This window comes from Austrofundulus limnaeus, unplaced genomic scaffold, assembly GCF_001266775.1.
Source record: "Austrofundulus limnaeus strain Quisiro unplaced genomic scaffold, Austrofundulus_limnaeus-1.0 Scaffold15, whole genome shotgun sequence".
NCBI lineage: Eukaryota > Metazoa > Chordata > Actinopteri > Cyprinodontiformes > Rivulidae > Austrofundulus > Austrofundulus limnaeus.
This window is the reverse complement of record NW_013952417.1, coordinates 3,972,185-3,982,356: the sequence shown is the minus strand read 5'-3', so window position 1 is coordinate 3,982,356 and position 10,172 is coordinate 3,972,185. Positions and strand designations below refer to the sequence as shown.

General features: G+C 38.2%; 2 protein-coding genes across 4 annotated transcripts in view; one reads left to right on the top strand and one right to left on the bottom strand.

Annotated features, from left to right (window-relative positions):
* Positions 1–1,945: 1,945 nt before the first annotated feature.
* Positions 1,946–6,852, bottom strand: LOC106513901 (torsin-1A-interacting protein 2). Of its 2 annotated transcripts, none has more exons than XM_014002950.1 (8): positions 6,760–6,852; positions 6,066–6,161; positions 5,914–5,991; positions 5,760–5,837; positions 5,526–5,660; positions 5,156–5,302; positions 3,189–3,335; positions 1,946–2,985 (listed from the first exon to the last, which is right to left on the bottom strand). In XM_014002950.1, exons 2-8 carry the CDS (start codon positions 6,124–6,126, stop codon positions 2,204–2,206), a joined length of 1,428 nt encoding a protein of 475 aa, XP_013858404.1. In that variant the 5' UTR covers positions 6,127–6,161; positions 6,760–6,852; the 3' UTR covers positions 1,946–2,203. The 2 variants fall into 2 exon arrangements, with proteins under 2 accessions (XP_013858404.1, XP_013858403.1); XM_014002949.1 differs by having other exon boundaries at positions 3,189–3,359; positions 6,760–6,851.
* A 75-nt stretch (positions 6,853–6,927) lies between these two features.
* Positions 6,928–10,172, top strand: part of LOC106513899 (torsin-1A-interacting protein 2) — a 6,892-nt gene continuing 3,647 nt past the window's right edge. Inside the window, exons 1-5 of one of the 2 annotated variants that reach the window (XM_014002948.1) lie at positions 6,928–7,091; positions 8,713–8,823; positions 8,929–9,105; positions 9,699–9,803; positions 9,884–10,021. In XM_014002948.1, coding sequence (XP_013858402.1) covers positions 7,034–7,091; positions 8,713–8,823; positions 8,929–9,105; positions 9,699–9,803; positions 9,884–10,021 — 589 coding nt within the window. In that variant the 5' untranslated portion in view covers positions 6,928–7,033. Of the gene's footprint in view, positions 7,092–8,712; positions 8,824–8,928; positions 9,106–9,698; positions 9,804–9,880; positions 10,022–10,172 lie in introns of both variants that reach the window. The other variant, XM_014002947.1, reaches the window with a different exon arrangement.

Below are 10,172 nucleotides of genomic sequence, written 5' to 3'. Positions count from 1 at the left end.
ATATATATATATATTCAAACTTCATCCAACTCAAATTTACTGATGAAACATTTTACTTGAAATTATGTCATTAGCTGTGAGGTACAAACTTTGTGCATAATTTAGTAAAATCTCCTTTTATAACAGAACACAAAAGAAGAAATTAAAATGAGTTAAGCACTCCCACAAGGAGGGATATTTATTTTACTTTTTTTTGTAAAGGCAGAAAATAGAAAATGAAACTAAAGTGTCATCTCCCACCACCTAATGAGAGGCAGGCATTAATATTTTTGTCTGTCTGTTAGTAAAATATCTCATGAACCATTGGATGGATAGATCTAAATTAAACTCTCAGAAAGAAATTATTGGAGGTAGAACTACAACTGAAGTCAACCCAATTCAAGATTCTCACCCCAGACATTTGACCCCAACACATATTTCAACTGATCATGTAAAGTATTTTCTTAAAACTTTGCCATTAACTATTGAAGTCTACTTTGTCTGTTAGCAAAATATTCCAGAAACTCAAGATGTTTTTAATAAAATTTTCTGAACGTAATCACTGGATACAGATCTACAGCTTATTATATTTTTGGAGTGAGCATAGTATAGTTTTAGCATATTGGCCTGTCAGTAAAATTAAGAATTGACTAAAGAAACCAATGGTTCCCAACCTGTGGGGGCGCCAGAGAGCACAGGGGTGGGGGACCTTATCTGCTCAGAGGTTGTGAAAATATCAATTTTTATTTATGAAAATCCTGAAAACAAGTCCATTTGAATAACAAAACTCTGTATAACTGAGTTCTTTTTTTAATTTTCAACATAAACGTTCGTAGCTTTTCACTTTATTCTTTTATTATTTTGATATAGAGATAATGGTTGAACAAATTTGTGGGAGAGGTGGGGAGTAGTGTGGAATTGGGGGGTGGGGGTCTCAGCATGGCTTGGAAGTAAGAGAGAGGTCTTTCTATTGAACACAAAAATAACTATAGCTCAAATTTAAATAATTAAAATTTCTGATAGGATTTTGTAGTAAAACTTGATCTTTGAGTCATTCTCAAAGTGTACTCTGAGAATGAAATATTCTGTAGTGTTATTTTATGGTTTGAGTTCCTTGTTTAAATCTGAAGTACAATAAAAAGGTTTCCCAATCAAAAAGAAAAAAAAAAGAATTAATTCAAGAGTATTTTTAACTTGTCACATTTCCTAAAATAAACACTGTAGGAACATAAAATGTACAAGTGTGATCATCAGATGCTGCTACTTCTGGTTCAGGGGTGTTGTTTCATTACCCATTAATGTGCCTGTGACATACAGACCCTTCAAATACAAAACGTCAAAGAAAACATCTTTATATTTAAGAAACGTGACATCACACATGAATTTACCCATTTTCTTATCTAACCTTTTGATTTTGGCTCAGCCCAAGTGAAACAGGAAGTGACATCAAAGGGGAACTCTTTAATTAATGGAACTCTCTGGTCTTGGTTTTACCAATACAATATAGTTTGAACTCTGACTCTTCGTCTCTCTGATAGTGACTCTAAATGCTCTAAAGAAACATCAGACTCTTCTCTACTGTCTGTTTCTGGCTGTTGTATCAATGCTGTTTATATTCAGACATTCCCCTTTAACATCACTTCCTGTTACTTCACATGTAAATATCTCAACAAGTCTTCATCTCAGTGGCGTGACCCCCCCCCCCCATATGTTCTCAATGTTTTCTTTCCAAAAATGAATTCAAATTTAACATAGAAATGTGATGTCACAGACACTTCAAAAGTTTTCAAACGGTGACCGAGGCTTAATTTCTACTCTGTGTTCCTATCTGCCTGTCTTTGGCTGAAAACTGCTCTGCTGATTAACAACTGTGGAAAATTATAAAATAAAAATAAAATAAATCACTAACTTTAAAATGCAGCTCTTTGTTCAAAACTCAACTGCAAGTTCCAAAAAAAAACAAAGCTTCATTTTGCTGCCCATTTATTACATTAAAAAGTCTAAAAAAGTAAAGTGCTTCAGCCTTTAACAACAAATGTGTTTTTTTTCCTTCATCAGAAATAACAGATTTTTTTTTCAAACATCCAACTGTAAAATGAGTCAATATTATTGTGTTCATCTGTATGAGGTGTCATTAAAATTTTTGTAGGAAAGCTTTGGGTTATTAAAACCACTGCTAAAAATCCTCTGACTGAGCAGATAGGTGGTAATTTAGTGCTTGGATTTAAGGCTTATACAGGAGAGTCTCTGTCATRTAACACCCGTCAAGTTCTTTTCTTTTCTCTGCTGCCACAGGCAGGATGAGGTGAGAAATGCGGCTCCACAGTCCACCGTACTTATCGAGATCCATCCTGTCAAAAGACGCAGGGGGGCCACGAGAGAGAAACTTCTTCTGTAGGTGGTCGTCCACCATCTCCTCCACAGCACTCAGGCGAGTCTCTGCGGGAATCTCCTCCTCCTCACCCAGRAGCACTGTGAAGATGAGGAAAGTCTTTTTGTACGCAGCGTTCTCGTGGTCYCAGTAGCGATAAAAGATGAGTGTGGACGCCGGAGGCAGCTCTTCGAAGCGATGAATGACAGCCACAGGTTTGTCACCCTCGAACGCTCCTTGCAGCTTGCTGTCGATGTCCAGCTTGACTTGGTCGCTGTCCTGCCAGGCTTTGCTGGCTCCGTCGATGTGCAGGACGGAGGCGTTGCGGGCCGAGGAAAAGGCGTGGGCCAGGCTCTGAGCGAGGCAGTAAAGCGTCCTCTCAGCTCTAAGGCCTGCAGTCAGGATCAGACTCACTGGCTCTGTGGGCTGGGGAGTCTGGAGGTGCTTCTTTAGGTGGATTCTGCTCCTGTTCCAGAGCTCAGAACGCTGGTTAGGATACTGAGTCTTTATTTCTTCCATCTGCTTTAGGAAAATTTCTATTTGGCACAAATCCTTTTTTGGAGGCAGAGCTTGTGGCCGGAGGACATAGTACATTAAGATAGCGATGAAAACCATCACTATACTCATCCAGAGACCTGTTAAAATAAAAAGAAGTAGTATGTTGTATATAAGAATATACTTTATTTAAGAAATAGCTTTTTTATTTTATGTATCATGCAATAACACAATAATACATTACTAATTTACAGGCTAAGCCACAATGAGTATTTTAACTTGGATAATTTAGCTAATAATCAACACAACAATAAATAAATTAATTAAAAAGTCATATAATTACCTTTATGAATTCTTTTAGCTTCTGGAATTGTTGAGTCAGAAGCCTCAGCAGTGCTGGGGCCAAGAGTTTCAACATAATTTTCTCTTACGTCTGGCACCTTTTGTATCCGTGGTAAAACTCTGTTCTTCTGTTTGTTTCTTTCCTCTTCTGAAGCTGAGCTTTTAAACCCAACTGAGAAAAAAAAACAGAACAAATAAATCAGACATTTTGAGTCATGTGTAAAGATACACCCTTTAAAGCCTTTTTTTAATGTTTGTGCAGAATCCCAAGATTTTCAAAGTAGGGGTCTCTGCAGCACATAGGGTGAGTRTCTTGGCTGTGTGGGTGGAGTTAGGCCTAACTGTAATTGTTTGGATATGGGTTGGATTGACTTGTGAGGAAAGTTAAAAGATGAAGGAATGCTAGAATTGTGGACATGTAAATATAATTTGATTTAAAATTATAGGTACAAAAACCACGCTCCTGTCTGAATTTTGGATTAATATTCATATTTTAAAAAATAGTTTTATCTAAGCTGACGTGCGACCTGTCCAGGGTGTACCCCGCCCCTCGCACTGTGACAGCTGGTTAAGGGCACCAGTGACCCTGAAAGGAATAAAAGGGAACAGATAATGGATGGATGGATGGATGGAGCTTTAACAAATTTCATGCTGATAGCACCTTCTTGTCTGGAGTTAAGACTTCATATTAAAAAATTATAGGTGCTTTTTGGCTGTTTTCGACCAAGCCAAATTGTTAAGGGCTCGACTCAAGGGAGGTGACGTCGCTCGCTCTCCATTCATTTCCTATGGAGCCTGTGCGTTGAGGRGACAATCGCTCACCCTCCTCCAGCTAAGCGACCGGTGAAAATAGTGCATGTGAAATTTCGCACTCGTAGACGTGCACACGTGAGCTTGTGACGTGACAAGTTGAAAAACGTTCAAATTTTGTCGCTGTCACTTAGCGTACAACCAATCAGTGAGGGTTTCATTGACTGACCAATGAGCGGAGAGTATGCTACACACTGTTAGCTAACACTTTCATCAAGTGATTATTAAAAAAGGCAGCTTTGTGGGAATTTCTTGGCACCAGGGTGAAGTTATCCAGTAAGTTTTTCCTCATAAAATTGTATCTTGGTGTTTGTTTCTCAATATCATTAGCATCGCAAGATTTGTTTAGTTTACARGTTGGTAATGCACACCCCCTTTTTTTTGTGAACCACCAATAACCTATACTTAGTGGCTGTGTCTCAATTCACTGGCTATATACTCATGAGTGTGTAGCTCACCTGGACCATGTGGGCCACATCTTTCCCAGACTGGGTAGGCTGCATGAAACTGCTGTGAAATGTGACGGTCTAGCCTTCACTTGGCGTCGGCTTGACGTATGTTTGCGTGACCACGCGCTACCCCGTTACTAAGTGACTTAATGCGTTGGGACACGTATTCACACCTTTTCACCGGAAGAATAATTTCACAGTAAAACCGTTGCACGTAAAAAAAAAAAACACACAAAAAAAGTTAATAATTTGGCTTTAGCTCCAGTATCAAGACTTTTAGTTACATTTTATTTAAGATCTTATTGCAGCATGAATTTCATCAGCTAAGTTGCTAAACTTACATTTAAAAATAAATTCTTTGGTCCAGGATGAATTTCCAAACTATGCCGACTTGATAAAAATAAAACCTCCATCTTAATTTCTCTGCTTTGTCTGCTGTCGGTGCATTGAATCCTGGGATGTCCTCGGCCGGGAAGGATACCCAGATGTGTCCTTGATTTCTGAGATTTTGTGGGCCGCATGAGGAGGAGACTTCAAAGTGGGACAGCACTCGGCGCGGGGCAGCGACGTATGTGGCTGACAAATACGTCACTCGTGAGGATGCAGCCCCTGAATTGAGGCACAGCCAGTGACTGCAGAGACCCTCTTCTCAGATTTTCTGGATGCAATTGTTCACCTGTTTAAGAGACTTCTGCGATATAAAACTCACCTTCTTCTGCTTCACTGTTTGTATCTTCGCCTGCTGGTGATTTTTCTCTAATCTCAGCCTTAGGCCCATCTACTTCCTCCTCTCCTCTGGCTGGTGTTTGTAAGGTTTCTGCTTCTGGATCTGCCGTATTAATGATGGTGTCTTCTCCTGTTTCAACAAAAACAATTTAACTTCCAACGCAGCCCAAGGATTTGTGGTTGTTTTTTAATTAACTGCTCTATATTATTAAACAAAATTTTAAAATGTGATTATGAAAACAAAGTGGGGTAAATCAAAGTTTTTATAAATGGTAATGATTGCAGGTCAAAATATAGATTTTTTTCCACTTAAAAATAATTTGAAAACTAGGAGAACAGTGAAAAGTAGGAACCTGTTGAACAGGAATGCTCCTCAGGGATGGTCTCAGCTGTGTCCTCATCTTTTGTTGAGTCTCCTTTGCAATCGCCGTGACGTTCACCTTTAGCTAGACGGTCGCTGACAGTGTTCTGCAAATGATCACCTTCAGCTAAACCAAACAAACAAAATAAAAGTTCAAAATTATGTTTTGCCCGGACGAACATTTAACTTCTCATTTCAAAGGAATTAGTTAATTTATCTCCCTCACCATTAACCACATGTCCTGTGGCTTCTCCGCAGCTGTTGGAAGGTGCCTCATTTGCAGGTGCGGCTGCTAAAGTTGCATCTGGACAGATAACCAAATTGTTATCCAAACATATTTACAATAAAAACAAATCATTACATTTTCTGGAATAACTTACCATCAGAACATTGCTGCTTTACATCCGGACAGGGGTCCATTTGTTCATTAACCGACGGCGTTTCTTCGTTCTTGTCATCTATTCAAAAACACATTCAGCTGTAAATATAAATACACTAACCTYACTGGAGTCTAAGATTATTTTAAACCTACTTGTTCCAGAAATAACTGGATCCTGACAGGTGATATTCTTGCCTTCCTGCTCCTCTGCCATGTCTTTGTGTGGTTTCACTTCCTCCGAGTGACTCTCTGTAGTTTTCAGAACACAGAAATCAGACATATATGAAGCTAATCAGCTAACTTGGTAGCAAGCTTATCGATTTGATTACACGTGTCTGTTGTCACCGGGTGTTCAAAGTCCAGTGATGTTGGAAAGCTACAGCTCCTGACATGTCATACAGGTCTTTATCTAAACTCTAAAACATTAAGACTACTTATATTTACAAATCCACTGCATAACAAAACATTTATTATGCGACCTTAAATTAAATAATAAAAATTTCTTTTCTACTTGTTATGTGAAATCTGAGCGCCTTTTGTGTGCTAGCTGTGTTAGCATTGCAGGAAACTGTTCGGGTTAAGTCAGTAAGGTGAGAAACGAGACGTTAACGAAACATATAAATCCAATACATGCTAACTAAATTATGCCTAAACCTGTAACCAATTTGTATATAATCTAGCGTGTTAACTGCAAACCAAAAAATATAGCAAATCGCAGCAGCAGCTAAGATGCTAGCGACAATTAGCAAAGCTAAAGAGTTCGTCATTTAAAGATGTGTGCTTCAGTTTAGTTAAAAACAAAAACTTAATGTGACTAAAAAAGAAAAATAAATAAAACTATAGTTACCAGCTCATAGAACAGACATCCGTGATCACATCTCCGTTAACTATAAAGTTTCTACTATCTCTTCTGTGTTGCGTGTCAAGTATTTTAGCGGAACCTTCAGTAGTGTCTCTGTTTCCCGGACGGAACCTTTCAAACGGAACGGACCTCTGTCCTGACTCCTGTCGGAACTGTTTCCCCGCACGCACGTTAGCGGGAAGTTGTCGCCCACGCATTGTAGGGTAATTAATGTTTTTGTGTAACTTTGATCGTTTTAAATAAATCTGTGGATTTCAGGATGTCTAAAAACAAGACTTCTGTCCCCGTGAGACGGTCAACTCGGCAGTCCGGAAAAGGTGAGCAAAAAGACAAAATGGTAGTTAAATCAGTTAGCTTTGTTACCTGTTAGCTTGCTGAAAGTTAAGAAAAGCTGTAACGTATAAGCAACGCTAATTCAAATGACCATGTTCAAATATTTATCTTTCCAACTAATATGACTTGTGTTATGTTYATAAATGTTGCACGTTTTTGAATAGAGAACAAAGAGTACGGCGAGCAGTTAATTCGATTTTATTTTTCGCGCATTATCAACTACGTAACATTTTAAAAACACAGCCAGCTAAAGAATAATTGTAGCCAATAAAGGATACCTGCAGCAGGTTTTAAAGTTTGTACATAAGCCGACGACAGATAAGGCCGTTTGACAGGGGAAGTCAGTCTCCGTCTGAGTTGATTTTAAAGTCAGAAATTGTTCTCTTTTAAGGGAGAGTCCACCTATTTTCACTACCATGAGCAACGTTAATTTCCTCTAGTTTAAAACTACAATACATAGATACTTCAAACTTCAACTTGATTATTCTACARTGCAGAATATTTAAAACCAAMTGTGAGATTTYTGAAACATATGTTTGKTTCGTGAAACTTCAGATTTCATCACTTTCTATGCATTTTATGAACAAATTAAGTAAGTCCAGATGGATAGGGATAGGTAAGAGAATTGGAGTGACAGAAGCGATAGGAGCATACATAATAATAATGTATACAGAAAATGAAAATTGAAATTATTCATAGGCTTTTATTTTGAAATATACAGTTCCATAAACAGGATGTGTCATCACAAGTTGGGGAAATTGACAGTCATGGAGTTTTGTTAACTCTTTTTCCCCCCTGAGTCTTTTGGTGGAGATTTACTCCTCCTTTTTTGTAATCTGCAAAAATGGCCCTAATACACCATTGTAAGCCAATTACCTTTAGAGCAAGTTACACACTGGGTTTGAACATATTCAAGGAAAGTTGAGATACATTTTCCCCAAAAGTTTGGGCTCACAAACTAAGTGGTGGGGCCCCGAAAGGATCTCCATAAGCTCTTAGCATGCTTTTACTATTAAAGACCATTTTGTAGTRGTGCATGCTCAAACCGGCCAAGCTCTCACATCTTTTGGTACAAAAGCTGAGATTGCTATGGAAACGCCACTGAAARTGAGCGGTCGGGCATTTAAACCGTTCTTCTGCCTTCAACCCCCAGAATGCCACGCAGTTCTGGAGCAACGTTCCATCGGATGTATTTTCTATTGATACTGATCACATATCTATTGTGATAAATGTTGTTGTTTTATCATTCAACCCTAATTTCAATTTACAGTTTTAAGCCTGTAATTGATCGTAATCAGCATGTGTGACTTTATTAGTGGTTTTGCTACATGAGGTACGGAAACGTCCATCACAATTCAACAATTCAAAACTGTTTTCAGAGGATTCAAAAATCCATTCAGGGTGACCGAACTTAGTGTTATGCAGCAGTTAGTGCCCTGCCCACTGTGTCGAAACTAGTATCAAAAAGGGCGATTTATAAACTTATTAAATATATTGTAGGAGGTGGCAAGACCTCCAGATTTTCCAGAGTTCAACTTGCGTAAGCATGTTTGGGATTCAGAGATAACTTGCTGCAACATCTTGAGTCTTTTCTTTTTTATACAGCACTGAGTGTTGAYCCAACGCCCAGGGGTCCTCTGAAGCGGACCAAAAGGCCGTCAGTAGACCAGCCTTCTGCTGCAGTTATACATGAGGAGAATGGCTGGGATGATGAAGGTAGGATGCTTTAGTTAACCATTATTTCTCCAGATACAACAACCAAGATAATCCTGCTGTGTGGCTGTAACTTTATTCTTTTTTTTCTTTCTTTGTACTGAACAGAGTCCCCGAGCAAAAAGCARCGGTTTGACTCTGGAGACCCAGTCGGTGACGGCGTCAGTGAAAATGAGATGGATGTTGAGGCGGACACAGACAAAGAAAAGGAGAAAAACACGGAACAGAAAATGGAAACTGAAGAGGATTTGTCAATTGAAAGCAGTCTACCAAAAATATMCAAAGGTTAGACATGAAAGAATATTTAGTTGTTGATTAAACCAAAGTCGTATCAGTTGATTTCCAAATCTTTAAGATTGACTTTTTGGACACTTGCTCAAAATTGGGCTTATGAAGTATCGACATATTTTTGTTGATTTTTCTACCACAATAACAACAACTAAAGTTGCATACAAAGTAATAAGAAAGTGCAAAGAATAATGTATCAAATAAAGCAGGTGTAGCCATCTGCACTTCTTTCAGTTTTTGTTACAAAAAAAACTTTTACTTTTTCATTCTTCACCCTCATCACATCTTTAGTTTTATCTGGTAATGCATGCAGATAATTTAAATGGTAGTATTGGTTTTGCGTATTCTGACCWTAAATTCCTTAGAGTTTCATCTTWTTTACTTTTATTCAGACAGGTCATTGAGACAGGCAGTCTCYTTTACAAAGAACCCTGAACCACACACATAACATTAGTTACACAAAAATGGATTGGGTTGACATTTGAGAGAAAACCAAGTTAATCAAACTTAATCTAAAAACAAGGTCACCTAATGTATTGCTTGTAGTATCAGTTCTAACTGATATAAACTTTTGTCTTTGAACAAAATAGACACCTTAAGAGATGTGAACTTGTCCCCTCGTGTCGTCCTCGGTCAGCGCTGCCGAGCAGGTCTATCTCCGAACAAGGATTTAAAAGAGATGAAAACGAAGCAAGGTAGATTAAATTAAGTGTTACATTTAGAGAACATTATTTTGTTGACCTGAAACTGGCCTGTTTATTTTCGTTTAAAGCAGCAATAAAACAACCTGCAACCATCACCAAGTCCACCTCACAAATCAAACCACTGAAGAAAACAGAGGAAATCAGGGATGTGCCGATCAGCAGCATGGACGACTACAGACGGAAGATGGAGGTCTTAGCCAGGAGCACAGGTACAGACTGAAACACTGATGATGATGATGATGATGATGATGATGATGACGATTGTTCTTATTGTTTTTTTTCCTTCTTCTTCTTATTATTCATCTACTGTTATTCTTATCAATATTATTAATTATTCTACATTTTATTCTTATTCTACAC